The sequence below is a fragment of the Cervus elaphus genome, chromosome 8, assembly GCF_910594005.1.
Source record: "Cervus elaphus chromosome 8, mCerEla1.1, whole genome shotgun sequence".
Taxonomy (NCBI): Eukaryota; Metazoa; Chordata; class Mammalia; order Artiodactyla; family Cervidae; genus Cervus; species Cervus elaphus.
Window position 1 is genome coordinate 14,253,363 of NC_057822.1, and position 23,946 is coordinate 14,277,308.

General features: G+C 52.4%; 3 protein-coding genes across 5 annotated transcripts; all 3 read left to right on the forward strand.

The window, feature by feature from the left end:
- Positions 1-244: 244 nt before the first annotated feature.
- On the forward strand, positions 245-13,021 carry TXLNA (taxilin alpha). Of its 2 annotated transcripts, none has more exons than XM_043909588.1 (11): positions 245-371; positions 916-1,125; positions 2,132-2,470; positions 4,184-4,275; positions 4,864-5,034; positions 6,382-6,576; positions 7,604-7,723; positions 7,960-8,034; positions 8,542-8,634; positions 8,932-9,027; positions 9,739-13,021. In XM_043909588.1, exons 2-11 carry the CDS (start codon positions 948-950, stop codon positions 10,063-10,065), a joined length of 1,686 nt encoding a protein of 561 aa, XP_043765523.1. In that variant the 5' UTR covers positions 245-371; positions 916-947; the 3' UTR covers positions 10,066-13,021. The 2 variants fall into 2 exon arrangements, with proteins under 2 accessions (XP_043765523.1, XP_043765525.1); XM_043909590.1 differs by having other exon boundaries at positions 296-412.
- Positions 13,022-16,482: 3,461 nt separating this feature from the next.
- CCDC28B (coiled-coil domain containing 28B) lies at positions 16,483-20,575 on the forward strand. Its single transcript, XM_043909601.1, has 6 exons — positions 16,483-16,593; positions 17,802-17,989; positions 19,114-19,280; positions 19,376-19,569; positions 19,787-19,809; positions 20,379-20,575. The coding sequence occupies exons 2-6, from the start codon at positions 17,826-17,828 to the stop codon at positions 20,431-20,433; spliced, it is 603 nt and encodes a 200-aa protein (XP_043765536.1). The 5' UTR covers positions 16,483-16,593; positions 17,802-17,825; the 3' UTR covers positions 20,434-20,575.
- Positions 20,576-20,720: 145 nt separating this feature from the next.
- IQCC (IQ motif containing C) lies at positions 20,721-23,562 on the forward strand. Of its 2 annotated transcripts, XM_043909592.1 has the most exons (5): positions 20,721-20,905; positions 21,349-21,492; positions 21,702-21,966; positions 22,176-22,294; positions 22,416-23,562. In XM_043909592.1, exons 1-5 carry the CDS (start codon positions 20,864-20,866, stop codon positions 23,250-23,252), a joined length of 1,407 nt encoding a protein of 468 aa, XP_043765527.1. In that variant the 5' UTR covers positions 20,721-20,863; the 3' UTR covers positions 23,253-23,562. The 2 variants fall into 2 exon arrangements, with proteins under 2 accessions (XP_043765527.1, XP_043765526.1); XM_043909591.1 differs by having other exon boundaries at positions 20,721-21,492.
- The last annotated feature ends 384 nt before the right edge of the window (positions 23,563-23,946 follow it).

Consider the following 23,946-nt stretch of genomic DNA (forward strand, 5'->3'; position numbering starts at 1 on the left):
TGGCGAAAGGCTCTAGGAGCTGAATCATAGCTTCTGCGTGATAGAAACGAGGTTGAAGAGTATTTGTGCAGAATGACTGACTCCTTTCAGACCTCCTGGGTCTGCGGCTTCGAGGACTAAAGCCCTATTGCATCTTGGGAGGCAGGGGTTAGCCCCGATGCATGGAGGGACGCGTAGTCCTTCCCCTCCCCCGCCTTTCCAACTCACCCTCCTCGGAGGCCGCCTTCGCTTCATCTTTCCCAGCAAGCCCCGCGCTAGCGCCGGCTATTGATTGGCTGCGGCGCGAGCAGGAGGCTCTGCCGGCAGCAGTTATCCAGGGTTTCCGGTCCGAGGCCAGAGCGGGCGAAGCCGTCGGGGTGTCGGCGGTGGGGGTGCGTACGGCGGCAGCTAGGGGGAACACCGCGAGCAGAGGGTCTGTGGTCTCAGATGGTTTTGGCCGGTGCGGGGAATCGCGCGGGTTCAATGTGAATGCTCGGGCCTGGGGGCGGTGGAGGGTGGCGGGGAGGCAGGGCTGTGGCCTGTGCGCATGCGCGGGGCGGCGCGCGCGCGCGGCTGTTGGGCGAGCGGGGCGTGGGTGGCTGCGCGCGCGCGCGACGGGAGTGCGCCCACGTGGGGTCTGGGGGGCGGAGAGGAACCGGGAATCCTGCGTCCCGCCACGTCAGTCCCGGTCCTTGAGACTGTACCGCGCGCGGCCTGTGGTGAGGGGCCAGTGTTGTGCCGAGAAGTGGCTTTTGGAAAAAGGAGGCCTGGCTGGGCACACTGGACTGACCAGAGACTGGGAGAAGCGCTGACTCCCTCCGGTGAAGGCCTGCCAGTTTGTTTCCAGCTTTGCGCGCCCCCCGATATTGGGATTTCTGATCCAGGCTGAGGAGGACTTTTCAAGTCTGGAAAATAGCAATGTGTTTGTTTCTATAGGATCTGTTTCTAACCTGACATTTCATACTACAATGAAGAACCAAGACAAAAAGAATGGGCCTGCCAAGCAATCAGGCAACACTTCCAACCCCAAAAGCACTCCGGGGCAACCGGAAGCAGGACCTGAGGGAGCCCAGGGGCGGCCCAGCCAGTCAGCTCCTGCGGCAGAAGCTGAAGGTTCCACCAGCCAGGCTGCAGGGAAGGCAGAGGGTGTGTGCCAGCTCTGCTTTTCCAACGCGCAGGGGGAGGAGTTTGTGGCGCGCCGGTCTAGCTTCTGGAATTAGAGGCCCAGGCCACTGTTTACCCAGCAGAGAGGAAATGTGGAGAGGAGGCCAGCGCTGAGTCTGCGCAGCCCCCACCAGGCGCTGGGGAGTGGATAGAGCCTACCATTCAAAGCCCACGGGCAGACCTCTGACAGGATTAAGTCAGGTTGAGGTTGGCAGTCAGATGAGACTCCCAACCAGCAAATCCAGGTTAGAAACACCTCATTCACCAGTGGGTAACTGATGTTTATACTTAAGGCATTTCTGGTGCTTTTTTTTTTTTTCCCTCTCCCAGAGAAGGAAGGATTTATTACTTGACGAAAGTAAAGAGAAAACTTGATTTCCCAAAACACTGTCTCCTCTGGAACTCTTATTTTTTTTTAAGACAGCACCCGGTGGCTTGCAGGATCTTAGTTCCCATCAGGGATGGACCCTCCCCCCGCCCCATGAAGCCCAGAGCCCTAACCACTGGACTGCCAGGGAATTCCCTGGGACTTTTTTAATATCAAGAGGCAATATTGGCAGGGTGGAGAAGGGAATGGACTAGACTTAGAGTTTAGATGTAGAGGTCCTGCTACATGATGCCACCCCTGTGTGTTGGATGGTCTGCTTACTTGATTTCTTTTTTTTTCCCCCAATTATTTTTATTAGTTGGGGGATAATTACTTTACAGTATTATAGTGGTTTTTGCCATACATTGACATGAATCAGCCATGGACTTGCATGTGTTCCCCATCCTGAACCCCCCTCCCATCTACTTGATTTCTTTTATGCTCAAAACAAGCGTGGTTGGGCAGTAGTGAGAAATAGTTATGTTGGTTTATAAGGAAGTAAACTGAGGCTTAGAGAATTTAGGCAACATTTAACCCAAACCAGTATGTTTGGGCCTGAAAAATCCCAACCAGCGGCCTAACCGTCTCATTTCCCTCTCTGCCCTTCATCCTCTCCTGTAGGAGCACAAGCCAAGAGTGCTCAGTCTGGCGCCCTCCAGGATGTCTCTGAGGAGCTGAGCCGCCAGCTGGAAGACATCCTCAGTACATACTGCATGGACAGCAGTCAGGGGGGCCCAGGCGAGGATGTGGCACAGGGTGAGCCTGCTGAACCCGAAGATGCAGAGAAGTCCCGGACCTATGCCTCGAGGAATGGGGAGCCTGAGCCAGAGACTCCAGTAGTCAATGGTGAGAAGGAAATCTCCAAGGGGGAGCCGGGCCCGGACGAGATCCGGACCAGTGATGAGGTCGTAGACCGAGACCACCGAAGGCCACAGGAGAAGAAGAAAGCCAAGGGTCTGGGTGAGCAGAGAGCAGCTACTTGTGAGGGGAGGGAGTTTGGACCTGACATTCCTGAGCTAGCCTGCTCTGCAAGGATTCAGAAGAAACCTGACTTCCAGAGCTGCCAAACCACATAGTCTAATCAAAGCCAGGACAGTGGGGCCATCACGTAGAGGTGTACGGTTGTTCACTGCATCAGGGGAACAAGCGGAAACTAAAGTCCAGTATACTCCTTGAGAAGATGGAAAGCAGGAGTCATCAGTAGGCATCCTGTGCTGTCACCATTTTTAACTTGCTTCGTGACCTTAGGCAAGACGTTTCTCCTCTCTGTTCCTTAGTTTTCACTTCTCTACACAATAAGAGAACTGGACTAGACCAGGGTTGAAAACTCAAATAAGTTAAGCTTAACCAGAGGGCCCCAAGAGACCAAGAGAACGCCTCCTTTATCCAAAGGCTTGACTGCCACCTGGTCCCAGTGAGTTGATAGTATGTTAGAACTGCAGCTGGCTGCTTTTTTTAGCCAGAAACATAGAGTTATGTGAAATCTCTAGATTTGTGACAGTTGGCAACTAATAGGATAGGAGCCAAACAAAACTCATCTGTGGGTTGGATTTGGCCTGTGTACCAACGATCTGCCTTTGCTGCGTTGGTCTCTCAGAGCCTCCAGGGGTTGACACTTCAGGAACGTGGCAGGGTGCTGAGCGCGGTGCCCCCTCTGACTCAGGCACAGCCAGTAGAGGAATCACTTGGGTGGGGATGGAGAGTGAGTGGGTTAAAGAAGCAAAGGTGGTATTATACCCACATCTTATGGGATCACTACTCCCCCACCCCCTCCCTGTTATCCTAATTTAAAGAAGCGTTTGGGTTGTTTTTTTTTTTAATCTTATGATCAGATATTGAAAGGTATATTTATTTATTGGCAGGGGTATAGTCATTTTAAAGTGCACTGTTGGCTGCCTCTGTTGACTGGAGTGCAGTGTTTTTGAGGAGACCTATTCCTTTTGTGTCCTTCCTTTTTCAGAAGGGCTTTCTTTGCATTAAAAGTGAAAGTCGCTCAGTTGTGTCTGACTCTTCACAACTCTCCAGGCCAGAATACTGGAGTGGGTAGCCTTTTCCTTCTCCCGGGGGTCTTCCCAACCCAGGGATCAAACCCAGGTCTCCTGCATTGCAGGCGGATTCTTTACCGCTGAACCACCAAGGAAGCCCTTCTTTGCATTGAAACAGCACTGAATTCACAGGTGGGATACCTTTTTTTCACCTGTAGGTAGAGCGGGCAGTTTTCTTTCTCCCACTCCTGGTGCTCACCTCTGAGATTTCATAGAGACTCATTCTTCTTTTTTTTTTTAAGATCTTTGTGTAAGTGGTGTATTGATTCATTAATTGTTTTGGCTGCACTGTGTGGCTTGCGGGATCTTAGTTCCCTGACCAGGGATTGAATCTGCGCCCTTGGCAGTAAACACGTGGAATCCTGGACTGTCAGGGAACTTCCTCAGTCCTTCACTGAATAAGTGTTTGTTGGGTGTGTCCTCTGTGATGGGCACTCAGGACGGTACTGGGGCTATGCTGGTGGGCAGAACTGAGTGGGTCCCAGCGCTCCTGAAGCACACAGAAGAGCAGGCAATGAGCCAGGTCAGCGAACGGAAACGTAAAGTCTGATAGGCGAGAATAGCGGGCCCAGACCCGCAGGGGCCTCCAGAGAAGGGGATACATGGCTTTGCTTCCTCTGCTCTGCAGGAAAGGAGATCACGTTACTGATGCAGACGCTGAACACGCTGAGCACCCCTGAGGAGAAGCTCGCGGCTCTGTGCAAGAAGTATGCTGAGCTGGTCAGTGCTCCCCCTTTTTACACCCTCCCTGCCCTGGGAGGTTGGCACATTTTTAATTACCCCCAAGTTGCATTATATTTCTTCCTATGGCGCTGAATAGGCTCATGGGAGGGGAGCTGAGCTGAGATGGGAAAGGACCGGGTCTAAGAAGGAGGTGAAGGTCTGTGAGGAGGAAGCAGAAGGATTATCTGTCAATAATGAAAAGGCCAACATGATACTCAGAATCATATTGAGAAGTGAAATGGGGAATCAGAGTCTGTTGCTGTATATAGGGAAGAAGGTAGCAGGTGGGCTGGTCTGTGGATATAGGTTTCCTGAGAGTTGGGCGAATGTCGTGGTTGAAGAGTCTTACGAGCTTTGAATCTGGAGTCACAACTTGGAGAGAAACTGGCATCTGCTGGCTGTGAGCCTCTGCTGGTTGGTCCTCAGCGTCCATTTCTGTATCCTTGATGTGGGGCCTTTGGGGTTATTGGGGTCAGTGTGTGAAGCACCATCATGGTGTCTAGCCTGAGCTGTGATGACTGGAGTTGGGTCAACTCTGGAGACTCTTGAGTCCCCACGGGGCTCTTCCTCTGTCCCTGTCTCCAGCTGGAAGAGCACCGGAACTCCCAGAAGCAGATGAAGCTCTTGCAGAAGAAGCAGAGCCAGCTGGTGCAGGAGAAGGACCACCTGCGCGGCGAGCACAGCAAGGCTGTCCTGGCCCGCAGCAAGCTCGAGAGCCTCTGCCGCGAGCTGCAGCGCCATAACCGCTCCCTCAAGGTGGGCCGTCCGCGCTTCCTGACCTCACTCGTCTTCAGTAGCTTTCCCCCTGAAAGTAACAAGGGCTTTGGGATAGAGATTTCCTCAGTGACACTGTGCCTTAGAGCTGCTTAACCACTTACTGTGCACTTGTATTAGGTGAGGTAGAGGTTAGATGCTGAGGGAACCCGGACGAGGGGCTTCACAGGTTTCTCCATTCCATAGAGTCCAGGGGAGCAGCCCTTCTCCCGGAGGGCCGTCAGTCAGGCCTTTGTCCTTGCTGCTGTGCTTCACCTAGGTTGGGGTCAGTCTGAGTAAGGCTTGGTCAGTACTGTGACCTCCAGATCATTAAATATACCCTTTGTGGTTCTTTAAAACTTTGCATCAGTAAGTATATTTTGCAACTTTTTTTGCTCAGTTTTATTGTTTGTTCTAAAATGTTATAAATTTAATATTGATGTGATAGAGAGTAAAAGGTGACAGAAGTCTAACAAAGGTAATTATTGCCCACCATCCTCAACCCCAGCCCCAGTAGAAACTAATGGGAAACAGACATACTTATATGTGAGTTTAAGCATAGCCTTCTAAGTTTCCTGAGTGTAAAATGTAACATAGTTTTGTTTTATTTTGTTTTTTAATGAAATTATTATACATGTATTGTTTCATAGCCTATTCCATTTTCTCAATGCCTCATCTTTCCCTATGACTTATATAAGCTTGTCTCATTCTTTTTAACAGTGGCATTATATGGATGGACTGCATTTACTCAATACCCTAGTTAGTGTGTTTTGTGTTGTTTCCAATTTTTCACTGTTACAGATACAGAGCTACAGTGAAAATTCTTTTTATATATCTCTGGCTAATTATATAGGATTTATCCATAGGCTGAATCTCAGAAGTGAAATGTCTAGGTCAAAGAGTATCAAATTTTAATTTTAATAGATTTTGCCTTCCCACCAATAGTGTCCAAGTGCCTAATTCTGCACAACCCTACCAACCCTGGGTATTACTGAATTTTAACTACTTGGTCAGGTGAGGGGGTCATAGATAAAAGCACATTTAACTGAGACTAATAGATCTTCCAAACTTATTCTGAGGCCAGGAACAGTAGGCTTCAGGAAATCTAGATTTCTTTAGAAAGGTACTTACCTGTATACTTACATTTTTCAGGGAGTCTGTGGCTCGATGTCACCTATTTACAGAGGGGTCCATTAGAAGCTCCCATTGCTTGACATCTCTTTAGAGCCTGGCTGCTCCTCACTGGGAGAGCAGGGAGGGCTACCAGGAAAGAGCATCCCTGGACTGGGGGGAGAGCCCTGTGAGGCTGGGAGCGGTGGATGATGGAGCTGGGGTGACTTCTCTGCCCAGGAAGAAGGTGTGCAACGGGCCCGGGAGGAGGAGGAGAAACGCAAGGAAGTGACCTCGCACTTCCAGGTGACGCTGAATGACATCCAGCTGCAGATGGAACAGCACAATGAGCGCAATTCCAAGCTACGCCAGGAGAACGTGGAGCTGGCTGAAAGGCTCAAGAAGCTGATTGAGCAGTATGAGCTGCGGGAGGAGGTGAGGGGCCGCCAGCGGACTGAGGAGTCTGGGTGGGTGCCAGCACCAGGCAGCACTTTCCAGGCTTCATCCCTTCACCCATTCCCCCTTCTTACCTCAGGAGGGGTCTAGATAAGGAACTGAGGTGGTGAGAGGAATCTTGCTTGTGACCACACAACTGGATCCACAGTGCCCTGTCCTAAACTGTAGGGCCAGGTGTCTTTTGGAATAAAACTGTCCATGTTCTAGACTGGAGTTATATTCATGGATCATGTATTTTGTCGCACCCCAGCAGGGATTTGTGGCAGCACCCCAGATCAGACACGTTAATGCTTATGTAGTTAAACTTGTGAGTATTCTCACCTAGGTTTATAATTAGCCCTACAGTAATATGGGTCAAATTTTTCTGCCCACTTAAGACAATTTCAGTTTTCAGAGTTTTAGAATTTGGCATTACAGGGTGGAAGCTGGAACTGTGTTCAGTGATTGACTCTAGGGGCTGTGCCCTCCAGTTACTTGCTGTTTTGCTGCCCCTGCCACCCGAAAGGGCAGGACGTCACTCCCTTGATGGGTGTTGACTGCTGTCCCAGGCACTTGAGTCCCTCTCTTTGGGTCCCTGCACACTGTCAGTTGGCCCTTCCGGGCCGAGTGAAGGGCCCTCTTCTTCTTCCCTCTCCTTTCCCCCTGGTACTCCCACTTACTAGGGAGTTGGGCTACAAAAGTGCAGGTTCTCAGTCCAGTGGAATAATGAGGCTGAAGGTTTGAGTGTATCTGTTACTTGGCTTCCTGGGAGGTGATCTCATCCCTGTGTTCATGCCAGACTGACTTAGTGGGAAAGAAACAAGGTGAGGTTGGGAAGTAGACCTTCCAGGTACTTGGGGCCACAACCTATGGGACAGGTGGGAGTTCAGCATGTCATACTGAGGTGGGAGACTGGGCAGTGCCCTGGTCTCTGCATGTGGAGCATCCTGTAGCTATTGGGCATCCCCAAGAAAAGCTCCTAACAGATGGAAACCACACACCCACCCCCGACAATGCTTTCCTGCAGCACATTGACAAAGTCTTCAAACACAAGGACCTGCAGCAGCAGCTGGTGGACGCCAAGCTCCAGCAGGCCCAGGAGATGCTGAAGGAGGCCGAGGAGAGGCACCAGCGGGAGAAGGATTTTGTGAGGCTCAGGCCCCAGGGGTGGGGGTTCTGGGAGGAAGGTGGGTCGGGTTCTGGCTCAGCTCACAGTGAAGTGTGCCCGGGAGAGGTTGTTGTCTGGTTAGGCCAGGGCACTGCCAGCTCAGAAACCATCTGAGAGCAGGAAGCCTTGGGGGGTCATGGTGCATATGGCTAAAACAGTCCAGATGCAGCCTCTAGGGGCTTCTGATGGAATCTGGGGTCCTGTCTTGGAAATAGCTCCTCAAAGAGGCTGTGGAGTCCCAGAGGATGTGTGAGCTGATGAAGCAGCAGGAGACCCACCTGAAACAGCAGGTAAGACTACAGTCTCCCCCTGTGCCTCCATGGTCCCCAAGCTGAGCCCCATCCCGGGGGAGGGAAATGGAACCCTCATTCTAGGCCCACCTTGACTCCTGTGTGACCTCCCAAGCCTTTGTTCTCTCGACCTGGCTGGCACGTATGTGGTGGTGACCAGGGTGGGTAGGCAAGCTAGAAGGACTTGTTCTAGGTCCAAAGTGTTGTGTTCCTTTTGAGGAGGTGGAGACAGAACAGGTGATTTCAATTATGTAAATGAACTTCATTCTGGAAGAAAAGTTTGAAAAGGAACATTACAGGAAATATATAAATCACCCCAGTCCTACTTTTTAGGCTTAACATTTTAGATTATATCCTTCCAAATATATGGTTTTTGTCTTGTTTTATGGAAAACTGGTATCTCAACAGAATTGTTGGGTCAGAGGGCTAAGGGTGGGTCTGAGCTGGTTGACCAGAAGTGCGCTCCAAAAAAGCCCAGTCTTACTTGTGGGCTTCTCTCTCACCCAGCTTGCCCTGTACACTGAGAAGTTTGAGGAGTTCCAGAACACTCTTTCCAAAAGCAGTGAGGTCTTCACCACATTCAAACAGGAGATGGAAAAGGTGACTGTGGTCCAGATTGGGGGTGACTATGGGGTGCAAGCGGCTTCATTCTGAATTGAACACTAGGCCTGCCTTCAGGAAGCCCCATCCCTGGAGTGCTTCATGTGGTGCTCTTTACAGTAATATGTGACTGATACCATGGGTGGGTAAGAGTGGGCCATATTTACCTGGATACACCCTGGGGTGGCTCAGAAAGCACTGATCTCGCCCCCTTGGGATGGTTTCCCAACTTGGAGACAAAGATGTAGAGATCGCCTGACCCCCTGACCATTTCCTTCTATGTGTCACATAACCCAGATGACTAAGAAGATCAAGAAGCTGGAAAAAGAAACCACCATGTACCGGTCCCGGTGGGAAAGCAGCAACAAGGCCCTGCTGGAGATGGCCGAGGAGGTGGGCTGAGTGCGGGGTGCAGCCGAGCTGGGGGGTGGGAAATTCTTGGCCCTTTCCTGTACTTTCTACTGAGAAGGATACAGTGAGCCCCAAGTGGAGCTGGGATTCACGCGCATGTCTGTCCAAGTCCAGACGCACCAGCTGTCTCCTCAAGGGAGGTAGTGAGCTTAGTGATAGGTGTGTAATGGAAGCAAAGAGAGCAAATGGAAGAAAGGAGGAAACAGCAGAAAAAGCAAGGGGTGCCGATGTGTGTGCAGCTGGCATGCAGAGCCGTGCAGATAATTTGATTTTGTGGCTTCAGGCGAAGGAGGAGAAAGTAATTGATGGAGAGGCTGCTGTGTGCCAGACCCTGCTGAGTGTGTGGATGCGCCAGCTCATTGAGCTCTCTCAAGATCTATGAGGTGATGTTAGTAGTCCAGGCTAACTGATAAGGCAACAGACTCAAAAGCCAAGCACTTGCTAAGGCCATCTGGTGAATACACAGAGGAATCCATCACCTCCAAGCCATGCCCCTTCTCTATACCACACCTGTCTCCAGCTGGCAGCCATGTCTCAGCATAAACCAGGACTGTTTACTCGAAAGGGGCCAGCTTTTGACTCTGGCCAGTGCCCAGCGTTGTTAAAATGTGAATGGTGAATGTTTTCTACCAAGTGGCAGTGGCGGGTGGGTGGTTGATGACATGGAACTGAAGGCCCCATTTCTCTCCCTAGAAAACACTCCGGGACAAAGAGCTGGAGGGCCTGCAGGTGAAAATCCAGCGGCTGGAGAAGCTGTGCCGAGCGCTGCAGTCAGAGCGCAACGACCTGAACAAGAGGGTGCAGGACCTGAGTGCTGGAGGCCAGGCTCCCCTCACTGACAGTGGCCCTGAGCGAAGGGCAGAGGCTGCCAATGCCTCTAAGGAACAGGGTGCCGAGGGGCCCAGGGTTCAAACTCCAAGCTCCCCGAGGGCCACAGAAGCTCCTTGCTGCCCCGGAGCACTGAGCACAGACCCTTCAGGCCAAACGGGGCCCCAGGAACCCACCTCCATCACTGCCTAGGGTGCCCATGCCAGGGGGCGCTCTGGGAAGGGAGCGAGCCACTCAGCTAGGCCCGGCCTGTGCGAGGCTCCCACCGCTGAGGCCCAGGGTGCTCTGACCTGGCTGACATCTGACTCTTTGCAGTTTTGGATTTTATGGGTCAGTTCTGCATACATACGGCATATGTGCAAGGCCTCATACATTTATATATCTGTAAGTGTAAAATGGGCTTGCATCACAGGTGGGGGTGTGTACACATCAAGTCAGTGGCTCTTCTGTGAGCTGAAGCGTCTTAAAGGGGAGCTGCCGGCACAGTAAGCTGGCAGGACAAGTGTCTCAAGCTTTTTCCCTGCCTGATGTGAGGCTCACCCCTCCCTCCCTGCCCTTCAGAGCTCGTGACAGGTGACACGCCCAGGCCACGACTGTGTTTCTCCTGTTAGCGGGACTTGGGCAGCTCCAGCTCTCCTAGCTTCCCTGGAAGCTCCTTTGCTTCCCTTGACCTGGAAAAGGAGTCTCCAGGCAGAGCGTTGACAGAGCACTTGGAGCTGGTGATCGGACTGCCTCCCTGCCTAGGACAAGGGACCTGGAGCATGTTCTGTGCAGGGTGATGTGCTGGTAGGGAGCCCCTCAGGTGCCGCTTCCCCTGCGTGCTGGTGGTGCCAGGACCAGGCCAATGATGCTTCGCAGTAGCCTTATCATTCACAGGTGCCTCTCTAGCCTGCACAAATGATGGACCAGAGATCACCCAAAGGATTCTTTCAGAAGGTTTGGGTTTGTTTCCTGTTTTTGTTTTGCACGTGACAGTGTTCGGGTTGAGGCTCTTCTGAGGAGGAAGGGGCGCTATAGCAGTGGTGCCTGAGCTCCTGGCCTCTAGCGCCCCACCCCCCTCAGCACCCTGCCTGGCACCTTTGCCACATTGGTGCTTAGGATTCCTGCTTGATGAAGTCAGATTATTTATAGTAAGAGAAAGGAAAGGGTCCCCATGACTTTGCCACAAGCTTCACTGTGGCTTCAGTCCTGGGTGGCCACTGCTGATGCTATCACCACTGTCTCCACGCAGCAGATGCTGGGCCCCGGGTCCAACCGTCCCCTTGGCTTGATGAGTCTGCTTCATATATCCATGCCCACAGTGTGCATTCTTTTTTGAGATTTGCCCTGATTTTGTTACCCACTTAATAAGAGCTGAGATATGCCGTCCTTGACAGCCTACTTGTTCCTGTGTGAGCGCCCCCAGGTCTTGTCCAACGGCTAATGGATAAGAATGAGACTCAGCCATTGACTGAGCCCCAGAAGTCCACAGAATGGCTACAGATAGTTGTGTCTGTTTCTTCTCTACCCCAACTCCCATCCCTTACACATGCTACTCTGTACTCTGAAAGACCTACTGTTAGCAAACTTGCCAGAGCATTAGCCAGTCTTTGTACAAAACACTTCTGGGACAGCAGAATGTATGAGTCTTGCATCAGGAAGCAGGGCTACGCTGGGTTTGGGGGTGCCATAATCCCATCTCCAGCTGGGCTTCAGCTTCATTGTAGCTGCGGAAGCCATAGACCAGGATGGATTGAGTGGATGAGTTTTTGCTTCTTGTATTTCCCTGAAGTTAGTTCGTTGTCTTATAACTCCCTTCATCTTCCACAAATAGCCCGCTCTTAACAGTTCTTAAATCCCTCAGGTGATAAGGTTCATAGAGAGTGTGAAGTACTCCTGAATCATGTTAGGACTTAGACCAGAGATGGCAAATGAATGACACATCGTTTCCCCTCTTCATCCATGGGTGGTACCACTAATCTGCTTCTGAGTATTTCCTGCTACATTCCTGGTATACCCTCATTTCTCAAGATTCCCCCAGCAGCCAGTGTGAGTGTTGAGACCTATTTGCCATCCCTGGCTGAGATCCTGCTCTGCTGAGGAACAAGAGCTGCCAACAGGGTTTGCTGGGCTAAGGAAGCACGGGAAGAGGCAGAAGTTTCTGCCTGCCCCCTTCAAAGAGCAGGGAGGCCTGCAGTGGCCCACAGGACCACCTGCCCCACTTCAGCTACCTCTTAAAGCCTATAGTGTTGGCCGGGAGGGGACTGCCAGAGCCCAGTATGGTGTGGCAAGTTGCAGTCCTCAGAAGCCACGTCTAGCTGCTTGGTGAGCAAGGTGGCCCCAGCCATGCAGGGTAGAAGCTCTGCTCTCAGCTCAGCCCTCTGTAGCCATCCAGGCCAGGCTGTAGGTGGGGTCCCATTCTTCTCTCCGTTGACCAAATCTTTTCAATCACTACAGCTGCTCTGCTTGCTCTGCTTTCCAAAGTCAGCCCGGGTTCCTGGGTGCTGCCCACACCAGCCAGGGTCCTGGGCCAGATGAAGAGGTGGCCTATCCACAAATGAAGGCCAGTTCCTTCCTCAGTGGGGCAGGTCTCCTGCCCATGACCTCAGTTTTTGGACCAAGAGCTGTGTTGGTTTCTTAGATTGCTAGCTTTTCCTCCAGGGGACCACCGCAGGTGAGGCTCTGCTGACAGTAACTTGTGTTCAGGGTCTTGTCCAGCTGAGAGCTTCGTGTACACCAGATTCTGAGAGGTGGCAGCAGCACTTTTTAAAAAATTTGTTTTCTGTGAGGGTTTTGGACCATGGGCTGCGCTCAGGCACTTTCTATGAGAGAATGTTACGTCTGTAAACAATGGTTATTTCCCCGCGCCCCCCCACCCTGGTGTCTGTTGGCAGGGGGTGCCCAGGCCTGCTGAGGTGGTTCTCCTGCTGCTGCTCCAGCCCTCCCACCGTGCTCAGCACAGAGGAGGTCACCCTAGGGACAGCCAGGCTCCTGCCTGGGGGAGGGGTGCTGCCTTCTGTCCCTGTAACTGCTTCCCTTATGGCCCAGCCTGGCCGTCCAGATTTGTTTGAAGCTGTGCTGACAGCTTTTTTGTCTCCTTTTGGTATTCACAACAGCCAGGGACTTGATGTATTTTAAAACCACATTAAATAAAGAGTCTGTTGCCTTACTTTTTCTCTTCCAACCTTCGTGGTCCTTTGCTACTTCTGGATCCATCCAACCATCACTGATGTGTCCAGATCTGTGACATCTCTGGTTCTGCCCTGGTATCACGCACCTTCCAGAGTGCCCTCCTGCCTTCCAACAGTCACTGCAGGCTTAGGACACTAGCAGATTCACTTCAACTGCCTGAGTAGAGCCCTTGGCAAAGTTGGCATGAAGCTCATCAGATATATATGATTTTTTTCCCATCAAAACTTGTCCCTGGCCTCCGAGAGTTCATGGGCTAGTGAGGGGGAAAGGTGCTTTTAGATTACAGGAAAGTTGATTGTGCTGTGGGAGCAGAGAAGAGGTCCTGTTCCCTTCACCAAGGGGATAGAGTTGGAGCCTAGAACAGCCGTAGGACCCAAAAGGCAAGTGGAAGTTTGACATTTAGTGAGGAAGTGGTTGATTTGGCAAAGCAGGTGCACTGGAGGGTAGTGGGAGGAAATGAGACCAGCCAAACCACCATGAGCCTCTGTACCAGGTTAAGGAATCTGGGCTAGATCGAGAGAGAAGGAACCACTGAAGTTGCTTAAATACGAAATCAGTCAAGTCGATGAGGAAGGCGCAAAGCGGGGAGACTAGAGTTTGGCATAGGCCAACTAGCGGGGGCCCAAATTAAGATGAGTCGATGCTGTCACCATCGCCACTGGGGCTGTCCACCATGGGTTGTATCTCTGGCACTGGCCCACCCAAGAGAATACACAGGAACCTCCACGTCCCTTTGACTTCATGCATTCCATTCCAAGAGCAGAAGCTGCACTTAATGCTTATGGATGGGTGTGTTTCTTACTCCTGTTCACCCACCCCAAGGCGAGGTGTAAAAGTTGAGACTCCTTTAAGGGAGACATCCTACTTGTACCTCACCCAGCATCCTGTTCTCTCCACCTGGGCTAGTCTGGCCCAAAGGATTACATATGAATACCTGCCACATGGCGGAGACAAGTGTCCTTCCCTCCAAGCTTCCACAGGCTTATATGTCCACACTGTTGAAGAAGTCTTAAAGTCTTCCCTTCTGGGTCAGTCTAGTTGTTAGAAGCACCTGGGAAAGAGCCCTGATGAGGTGCCTTTGGAAAGGGTGACCACCCCTATGGAACTCAGTGAGGCCCAGGCCCAAGAAAGATGCTCCTGCTCCGTGTGTGTGTAGGGGGTGGGGGGGAGGGAGGTGCGACGGTGGTGTGCTGGCCCTGGGGTAGTTATCTGAGACTGCAGGGCAGCCTCCTGTTGCATCAGATGCTTCTCAGGGGACCTGAGTTGGGAGCCTCTGACTGGTCTTTTAATAGCTGCCCCATTGATCTGGCCTCCTGGGGCAGCACCAGCAGCGCTGGCTCAGCCTTCATCAGACACTCAGGTTTCCCTCCTGGGGGCTGGTGTCAAGCGCTGGGGAATCGCACTGGTTTTGCTCTGACCTGATGCTCCCCGCACGTGTCCCCTAGGCCTGGGGGTAGGGAGAGGGTAGGCTTGGCCTTGTCATTTCATGAATGGCTGAATACACCCCCATGACCTACCAGAATGGGTGCTCTGGAGGGAGTGGTATTATCCTCAAAAGAATATTGTTGACTTTTAGTAAAATGGGACAATGACTGCCTTCCTTCAGGATTGTTACAAGGATACATAAAATGCATAATAGGGGACCTGGACTCACTTGAAAGATGGTTATCTTCTCTTGCAGTTTCTTTCTGCCTTTACTTTTTGTGTTTCATATTTGTTGTTGTTGTTCAGTTATTCAGTTGTGTCCAACTCTTTTTGACCCCATGAACTGCTGCACGCCAGGCAGCCCTGTCCTTCACCAGCTCCCAGAGCTTGCTCAGACTCGTGTCCGTTGAGTTGGTGATGCCATCCAACCATCTCATCCTCTGTTGTCCCCTTCTCCTCCTACCTTCAATCTTTCCTAGCATCATGATCTTTTCCAATGAGTCAGTTCTTCCCATCAGGTGACCAAAGTATTGGAGCTTCAGCTTCAGCATCAGTCCTTCCAATGAATACTCAGGATTGATTGCCTTTAGGATTGACAGGTTTCTCCTTGCAGTCCAAGGGATTCTCAAAAGTCTTCTGTAACACATTCAAAAACATCAGTTCTTCAACGCTCAGCCTTCTTTATAGTTCAACTCTCGCATCCATACATGACTATTGGAAAAACCATAGCTTTGACTAGACAGACCTTTGTTGGCAAAGTACTATCTCTGCTTTTTAATATGCCTTCTAGATTTGTCATAGCTTTTCTTCCAAGGAGCAAGTGTCTTTTAATTTCATGCTGAAGTCACCACCTGCAGTGATTTTGGAGCCCAAGAAAATAAAGTCTGTCACTGTTTCCATTTCTATTGTTTTCCCCATCAATCTGCGATGAAGTGATGGGACTGGATGCCATGATCTTCGTTTTTTGGATGTTGAGTCTTAAACCAGCTTTTTCACTCTCACTCTTTCACCTTCATCAAGAGGCACTTTAGTTCCTCTTCGCTTTCTGCCATTAGGGTGGTGTCATCTGCCTATCTGAAGTTATTGATATTTCTCCCCCTGGGAATCTTAATTCCAGCTTGTGTTTCATCCAGTCCGGCATTTTGCATGATGTACTCTGCATATAAGTTAAATAAGCAGGGTGACAATATACAGCCTTGACATACTCCTTTCCCAATTTGGAACTAGTCCCTTGTTCCATGTCCAGTTCTAACTGTTGCTTCTTGACCTGCGTACAGGTTTCTAAGGAGGGAGGTAAGGTGGTCTGGTATTCCCATCTCTTTAAGAATTTTCCAGTTTATTGTGATCCACACAGTCAAAGGCTTTGGCATAGTCAATGAAGCACAAGTAGATATTTTTCTGAAACTCTCTTGTGTTTTTCTATGATCCAATGGTTGTTGGCAATTTGATCTCTGGCTCCTCTGCCTTTTTGTAAATCCAGCTTGAATATCTAAAAGCTCTCAGTTCATATACTGTTGAAAGCTAGCTTGAAGAATTTTGAGCATTACTTTGGTAGTGTGTGAGATGCGTTCAATTGTGCAGTAGTTTGAACATTCTTTGGCATTGCCTTTCTTTGGGATTGGAATGAAAACTGACCTTTTCCAGTCCTGTGGTCACTGATGAGTTTTCCAAATTTGCTGGCATATTGAGTGCAGCACTTTAACAGCATCATCTTTTATGTATTTTATATGAATATATATATATACACACATTCATTCATTCTCTCCCAGCTCCCCACCTCCTTCTCTCCTCGGTTTCTGACAAAGCTTCCACCATTTTGCAAGGGACTGTAGCTTCTCTCTTAAACTGATAGGCAGTGACAGGGTTTTTTGGATTGTCCTCACATAACCAATATCATCACCTTAATTCAAAAGGAGACGTGAAGTTCAATGAAAGGGACAGCTTAATCAATGTGGAGATGCTCCTCCCATCTTACTCCATCCCACTCTTTAAAAGGTCAGTTTCTCTTTAAATGCAAATTACCTACTGCGAGCTCAGCTTCCACCCATTCCGTTCCCTAGTTGGAGAGTGCTGAGGGCGGAGGGAACCTGCAAGGAAGCATCACTCCAGACCCTAAATCTTCAGGTTAGTTTCCCCCTTGGGGGTGGGGCGCAGAGGCGGAATGACGCTGGTCTCTCGCTCCATTTCGGATCCTGGCTCCCGAGCTGAGAGATCCATTTGGCACGCGGGATTAGAGACTGATTGTGGAAAATAGATCCTAGGTCGCCACCACGCTTTCCTGGGGAGCTGGGGCTCCCGCTGTAATTCTTCTCTCGCGTCTCTAATTGGACTGAGCTGCTGCTGGGCCAGGCATTTGACGCGCTTGTTCCCCCAGCACCACACCCCCTCAGGGCCAGCCGGCTTCGTGCCAATTTAAATGCTTATGCCCCAGGCGCCACCCCAGAGTGCGGAGTCGGGCTTGGTGTTGGAAGCTAGGAGTAAGCAGCTTGGGGAAATCCCGTAAAGGGCCTCCAGACATCAGGCAGAGGGACCTCCGCGGACGTGGAGCCGAGGGGGCGGGCCGGGAGGGAGGCCGAGCGGCGCGAGCTTCGGCGCAGCCTTTGTTGGAGGCCTAGGCTGCCGGCTGCCCTGCCGGACCACCGGCCGTCTCCGACTACAGCTGCAGCCTAGAGGGGACTTCCCGACTGGGGAGGGTGAAGCAGCTGGAAGTCTGTCCCAAGGAACTAATGGGAGTCTCCTGGTGTTTACCGTTGGGGGTGGTGGAAGAGAAAGGATGCTAGTGTCTAAGTGCGGGGACTGAGCCCTGCCAGCTCAACCACTGATGCCCATCCTCTAGGGGTCCGACACAGGGTCTTCCCAGGTGATCCCATGCACGTCTTGATCCCCTTGAGGTTTGTCAGGGTCTGTCCAGGCAGTTGATAAATAGAACCGGAGTCTAATTAAGACACCCCTAATCCCCAGCTGGGCTCCTGCCAGCTCACATCCACCCTGTCTCCACCTACATTTCCTCTGCCAGCTCCACCCCCTCAGCTACAGGGACAGGAATCCCCGGGAGCAGCTGCAGCCCAAGAATAGTGTCTGATCCAGTCCTTTCAGGCAGGACCTAGGTTTTCAGGCTAAAGCTAAAGGGCAGAGGAGACCTGGATTGGGCCACAGGTCTTTGGAATACACATCTGTGATCTCAGCAGTAGGTGCTGGCACCCGGCCTTCCCCTACTGGAGTGATGAGGGGACAGTTTGAAGGTCCTGGGGCATCCTTTGCAAGTCTCAGGGATAGCTGGGTGGAGGGATGGCTTTGCCCACACCATCTCAGTGGGGCTGCCTCCCTCCCAGGGCCTGAGGCCTAGCCAGCATCCAATGGAGGACAAGAAGAAGAAAAGGAGTCCCAAGCCCTGTTTGACCCAGCCAGCCCAGCCCCCAGGCACACTACGCAGGGTCCCAGTGCCCACCAGCCACAGTGGCTCCTTGGCCCTGGGACTCCCTCATCTGCCATCCCCCAAACAGCGGACCAAGTTCAAGAGGTAGGTACAGATGGGAAGCAGGGCAAGGAGGGAGGGACCCTAACTCTGGCCTGAACCCTGTGGGCAGCAAGGTAAAGGGGGCTTAGCCTATAATTACTAAGTAGGAATCCATGCCTTCCCTGGGGCTCCCCCTCCCTCCAGTGGCCCCTGAGAATTCAGACCCAGTCCCTACTTTCAGGTGTGTTAGGAAAAGACCAGGTGGGTCACAGGGTGATGATGCACCTTAGAGCAGGGAGTGAGCAAACTTCTAGGACGTGAATCAGAGAAGGCTGTTGGGCACACTGGAGACAGAGACTGTTCTAAGCAGAGGGGCCTGCCTGGCAGAAGTATAGAAGAAAAATATTGCCTGCAAGGTTCCAGGAGTCACAAGTGGTTTGGTGGTCCCGGAGTGTCATGGGGCAGGAAATGGTGAGGGGATACTCAAGTAAACAATTTGAGTGCTCCACTTGTTTTAATGATTGAAAACTTGCCTCCTACCCTGTAATGTGTCTACCCTACAGTGTTTCCACTAAACACACATTCTTCCTCTAATTACTATGTTTCCCTGTGCCTTTGGCACCACCTGCCTGAGAGGCATGTTTGGACACAGCCAAGTGAGCGTAGCTGAAGCTCAGGGCTGGGACAGGAATAGTAGGAAATGCAGTTGGAGAGGTATGGAGGCCAAGCTGGGAAGGTCGTTCAATGTTCGCCTGTGGGCAATGGAAAATTCAAAAAATGGTTTTTATATACAAGAGGGGCAGAAAGATGTTTTTGGAAGTGGTAAAATGGCTCATATGGCAATAAGGAAGTAACTGTCCCCAAATTCACTGAGGACCAGTGAGGACAAGCGATCACAGGAGGAATAAGTGAGGGGTCAGACAGGAACCCAAGAGCCCTGCTCCAGGCGTGGTTCTGGCTGTACCACTGGAAGAAAATGACTTCTTTTGATCTCTCACCCTCACCCCTCTTCATCCACTCGCTTCCCTTAATGCATCCTAGTGCCCCAGACAGGGTCATAGAACAAACATCCACTTATGTCGATGGGTGGATAGAAAGATGAATTAGTGCATAGACAGATGGCACAAAAGACCTGGGGGTACCTGGCTTCCCCCACGCTGTGACCATGGCTATGCCCACTCACCCAGGGTAGGCAAGGAGAAATGCCGCCCCGTGCTGGCAGGAGGTGCAGGCGGCTCTGCAGGCACCCCCCTGCAGCACTCTTTCCTGACTGAGGTGACCGACGTCTATGAAATGGAAGGGGGGCTGCTGAACCTGCTCAATGACTTCCATTCAGGCCGGCTGCAGGCCTTCGGTGAGTCCTGGGTGGGACTGGAGGGCTGGGTCTCTGGGCGCGAGGCTGGGACCACAGTCCCAAGCTTGCTCCCAGAGCTGACAAGTGCTGTCCAGGGAAGGAATGCTCCTTCGAGCAGTTGGAGCACGTGCGGGAGATGCAGGAGAAGCTGGCCCGGCTGCACTTCAGCCTAGACGTGTGTGGAGAGGAGGAAGAGGAGGAGGAGGAAGAGGACGGGGTGACTGGCGGGCTGCCTGAGGAGCAGAAGAAGACGATGGCTGACCGCAACCTGGACCAGCTGCTTAGCAATGTGGGTCAGGCTGGGGGCTTTGGTTCCTGAGGGCACCAGGGGGTGGGAGGGTACATGCTGCCAAGACCATTCCTGGCCCCTAGGTGAAAAACTAGGGGTGCATGGAGGCAAAAGCTCTGGGCCTCTCAACGCCCACCAGAAGATGAGCCCCAGAACATCCAGAGTTTGGCCTGGTGCCCCTCCTTACAGAAATCCCCCTTTCTCTTTCTGTTGACAGCTGGAAGATCTTAGTAATTCTATGTATCCTTTCTAGGGGACTTGACAGTGGGTGTCTTCCCCTCCCAGATATAAAATCAGCTTCGGCCTCCCCGCCACCCTGCAGGAATATTTACAGATAACCAACATCCTCACCCCTTTCACTCCTACAGAATTAGCCACAAACTCCCCCTACCCTGGTAGAGGGTGCAGAAAGAATTCCCCAAATGTTAGGTGAAAGAACAGTGGTTGCAGGGAATATGTTCTACCTACTTATCAAAATATTTGTAGGCACTTTAGCTGACACCAATCTATGACAAAGCTTGTCTGATGTCTCCCTATTCTTTCAGCACTGAACAATTATTTTTACTGATCAGACTATCTCACATCTAGTCCTAACAGAAGTAGTGCACACACATGATCTAAACCAAAAGCCAAGGGGGTAAGGCCTGGCAAGAGGGGCCAGCAAGGGCTGCAACCCTAGACCACGGACCACCCCAGAGTCCCTGACCCCCGCCCCTTTGCGCAGTTGCGGAAACTAAGCCTGTGCAGGCTGGGACGATAGGGCTGGAAGGACCTGGGGTCCAGAGCATCACAGTCCTTGACCCGCACAGACAGAAGCTGCACCTGGCCGAGAACGCTGAGCCTGAGGAGCCGTCAGCTGTGTAGGTGTAAGACCCAAGCCTTGACTGTCCCTTCTCATTTCCTTCAAACTGTGACTTTTTTACGGACTCGAGTGGGTGTTTCGCGGCCCCCCCAGGTGCTATGGGAGAGGGGGGCACTGAATGGAATTAAACCAGAAGGAAAGAAAGCGGTCTGTGTCTTCTCTCGTTGAGCCTTTTCCTCGGTAGGGGCGCCCGGGCCCCCGCTCTCGCAGGGACTCCCCTGCGCAACACACTCTGGTTTGGGATGTCCCGCTCGGGGGGTTGGATTCCCCGAAGCTGCTCGGGGTGTATGGGAACAGCGCCGGCTCGCGCCCGGTCCTGACTGTAGCCCAAAGAAGGCCACAGAGACGGCGGGGCGGGGCCTGAGCCCATCTGCCCGCGGCGCAGGCCGGTGACGCACTGCGCAGGCGCCAGGCGGGTCAGTTTGCGCCCGGATGGAGCGGGAGCGGTTGGTTCGGAAGGTGACGGCGCTGCAGGTGCGGGGCGGGCGGCTTGCCTAGTCATTTCCCCCGACGGCTTCTCGGACTGGGTGGGACCTTTGGACCAGATGAGGCTCTCACGTCTAGTAACCTGCCCACGTGCCCACTTCCGAAGCTACCGACTCACCCCACCGGCCTAAAGAATGTGGGGACCCTACGGATCCTCACGCGTCCGCCCCCACCCCCCGCCCCGCACCGCCGCCACAAGCTCTTACGGGATCAGGGAAAGGGTGGGAAGGGCCTTCAGTCGAAGAACTGTGCTGGATCCAATCCAGCACACTCCCTCGAACCCCCGGAGCCCCAACGCACAGCGTCACCTGTCCTTTCCCCGAGCCCGGTACCCTATTGCAGTCACGCGGATGACCTCTCCAGGAGCGTTCCCCAAGATATCCCCATGTTGCAGTGATAAGGGTTTTCTCCCCCCTCGTTCTCCACACCAGGCCTGCATCCGGGGCTTCTTGGTCCGACGCCAGTTCCAGAGTCTTCGAGGTGAATATGAGGCTATTGTACGAGAGATCGAGGGTGATCTGGGCACGCTTCAGTGGACTGAGGGCTGGATTCCCAGGCCCCGATTTCTGCCAAAGGTACTACACACCCTAGAGGTAAAAAATAAAGAGGGACCTGGGCAAGGGGATTCCACCTTACCTGCCGACAAGCTTTTCTCAATGGAAAAGGGAGCAGACTCACCTCCTCACACCCCAATCCTTAGTCCTCATCAATTGGTATGCTAAATCAGAATGTCCAGATCCTTGGAGGGTTTAGCCTCAGGGCTCTCACCCCTTTGATTTCTCAGAAGGCAAAATCCCGTCAGACCTGGAAAGCCGGCGGAGAGAGGGCACCAAATCCAGAGCAGGAACTATGGAGCCACTTCCCATGTAAAGAGACTGAGAAAGAGACCATCTGGGAGGAGGTGATACTGAAGAAGTCAGGAGAGAGCTTCACAAACTCCAGCAGCCTTCCCTGCAGAGATGCCAGCGCCTGGCTTCAGGATGAGCAGAGCAGGAGGACCAGGAAACCGAGCCAAGAGACCAGAGACGTGTCAAGGATGGAAAACCCAGGTACACCTCTACCTAGATCAGGGCAAGCCTCTGCCCTCTGGGCCCTAAGCGTTCCCATCTGAAAAGTGAAAGGCTTGCTGCATCCCTTTCTTCCCTCCTGGTTGGGGGCTACTTATGGGTGGGTAGGTGGTAGGTGCCAGGCCCTAAGGGCTAAGCCAGTGCGCAGTGTCTGTCCCCTCAAGGCTTTCTCCCTTCATTCTCCTTCACAGAAGCTGCAGGTCCAGGACTGTCCCACAGCCAGACTGAGCTCCAGGAGCTCCAGAACCAGCGCAGCCACTTGGCCATGGAGCTACTGTGGCTACAACAGGCCATCAATAGCCGCAAGGAGGTAGCCACTAATTTGGAGCCTTTTTTTGCACATTTAGGGCCAAGGGTGGGGGTCAGGGAAAAGCCTTCTGCCAGGCCCAAGCAGACCTGCCTGGTACAGTATCTGTTCTTTTCTCTAACAGTACCTAGTTCTCAAACAAACACTGAGATCCTCAGAAGTGGACCAGAACAGACATGAGCCCAGCTTGTGCCAAGATCATGGGGAACAGAGCTGTGAAAAAGCTGGATCACAACCAGGCCCACCACTGGAAGACCAGTCCTACAGAGGCAGGACCCCTGGAGAGCCAGGCCATGTGGATGCCTCCTGCTGGAAGCTCAGATCACAACCCCACAAATTCTCAGAAAGACTGGCCACTCCAGATAAAACCACTGCTGGGGCCAAGTACAGGGACCCATGCTACAGACGGCCTGGACCACACCTGCCCACACCACCAGAATGCCAGGCCACAGGGAAGAGGCTCACCAAAGAGCCGGACTGTGGAGAAGAGATCTCTGGAGAGGCCTGCCTGCAGCTGACAACACTTCTAGAGGATGAAAACCACAAAGAGCTCACATCTAAGGGCTCCTGTCCTGGAAAGGCCAGGACACAGCTGCCCACACTCCGTGAGGACCCAAACACTGAAGACAACTCTCCCAGGGGACCATGCCAAAAAGAGCCTGATTGGCAAAGAGCTGTGCCACGAGAGTTGGGCGTCTCAGAGGACCATGTCAGCTGGGATGGGTCTTTGGCAGAGCATGGTGGCCTGGATCTCTGGAAGAATAAACCACCCAAGGGCCAGGCCCCCAGTGATAAAAGCTCCATAGATAGACCCTCCAGTGAATCTAGCCATGAAGGATGGCAAAACCAAAGGACTATACCATGGAGCTCGAGGCCACCTGAGAAACTGTCCACAGGATCAGACCACATAGGAGAGGATCACTGGAGGGGCAGGCAGTGGAAAACAGGACCAGCAGGCTAGACCCTGGGGAACCAGGGAGGACCAGGTTCCAAAGGGGGATGCTATGAAAGGGCAGTGAGGGAGACAGACCTCATCCTAGCTCCCTGGTCCCAATTGTACCCCCTGCCCCTGGGTATTGGTGGCTAATGAGGCCAAGAGAAGCTGGAGCACAGAGCTGGCACCAGTAGAGGGAGAAGGTAGGAGGCTACTTTCATCCTCTGCCGGTGGCTCAACCCACATTTTGGAATAGGGAGCCACCTGGGGCAAGTCAAGTTGGATAAAGGTTGAGAATAAATAAAGATGGAGAATAAAGGTTTTCGTTAGATTCTGAGCCTGGTTGTATTTATCTTCTGCCCCTGGTCAGAACAAGCTTCTGGGACCTCCTGTTCACTTCCTGCTGACATGGGGCATCCTCTCCAGAGCTGGCCAGGAGCCCCAGCCTAGGAGTAGACTAGCATCCTTGGGGAACAGACCCCCAAAGCTGTTGGGCTACAGAGTGGCAGGGAGGCTCTGAGAATCCCTGCCCCAACCTAGTACTGAACATCTGTATTTCAGTGTGATCTCTGCCACTGCCCCTCTCACTGAGCCCCGGCTATTCCTTCATACCTAATGACCAGACCCACCCTCCTGTGAGGCCCCACCAAGAGCAGACTGGATGAGACCCTGAATGCAGACAGTTGCTCCTGTGGAGGCTCTCCCTGCCTTCCTGAGTGAA

Bases quoted from the DNA above. Each gene is read 5' to 3' on its own strand.
- TXLNA (XM_043909588.1), top strand. From the start codon at position 948: ATGAAGAACCAAGACAAAAAGAATGGGCCTGCCAAGCAATCAGGCAAC. The intron at 6,577-7,603 runs GTGAGGGGCCGC...GCTTTCCTGCAG, and splicing joins AGTATGAGCTGCGGGAGGAG to CACATTGACAAAGTCTTCAA. The intron at 8,635-8,931 runs GTGACTGTGGTC...CACATAACCCAG, and splicing joins TCAAACAGGAGATGGAAAAG to ATGACTAAGAAGATCAAGAA.
- CCDC28B (XM_043909601.1), top strand. From the start codon at position 17,826: ATGGAGGACAAGAAGAAGAAAAGGAGTCCCAAGCCCTGTTTGACCCAG. The intron at 19,281-19,375 runs GTGAGTCCTGGG...AGTGCTGTCCAG, and splicing joins AGGCCGGCTGCAGGCCTTCG to GGAAGGAATGCTCCTTCGAG. The intron at 19,570-19,786 runs GTGGGTCAGGCT...TTCTGTTGACAG, and splicing joins TGGACCAGCTGCTTAGCAAT to CTGGAAGATCTTAGTAATTC.
- IQCC (XM_043909591.1), top strand. From the start codon at position 21,052: ATGTGGGGACCCTACGGATCCTCACGCGTCCGCCCCCACCCCCCGCCC. The intron at 21,493-21,701 runs GTACTACACACC...TTGATTTCTCAG, and splicing joins GGCCCCGATTTCTGCCAAAG to AAGGCAAAATCCCGTCAGAC. The intron at 22,295-22,415 runs GTAGCCACTAAT...TTTCTCTAACAG, and splicing joins CCATCAATAGCCGCAAGGAG to TACCTAGTTCTCAAACAAAC.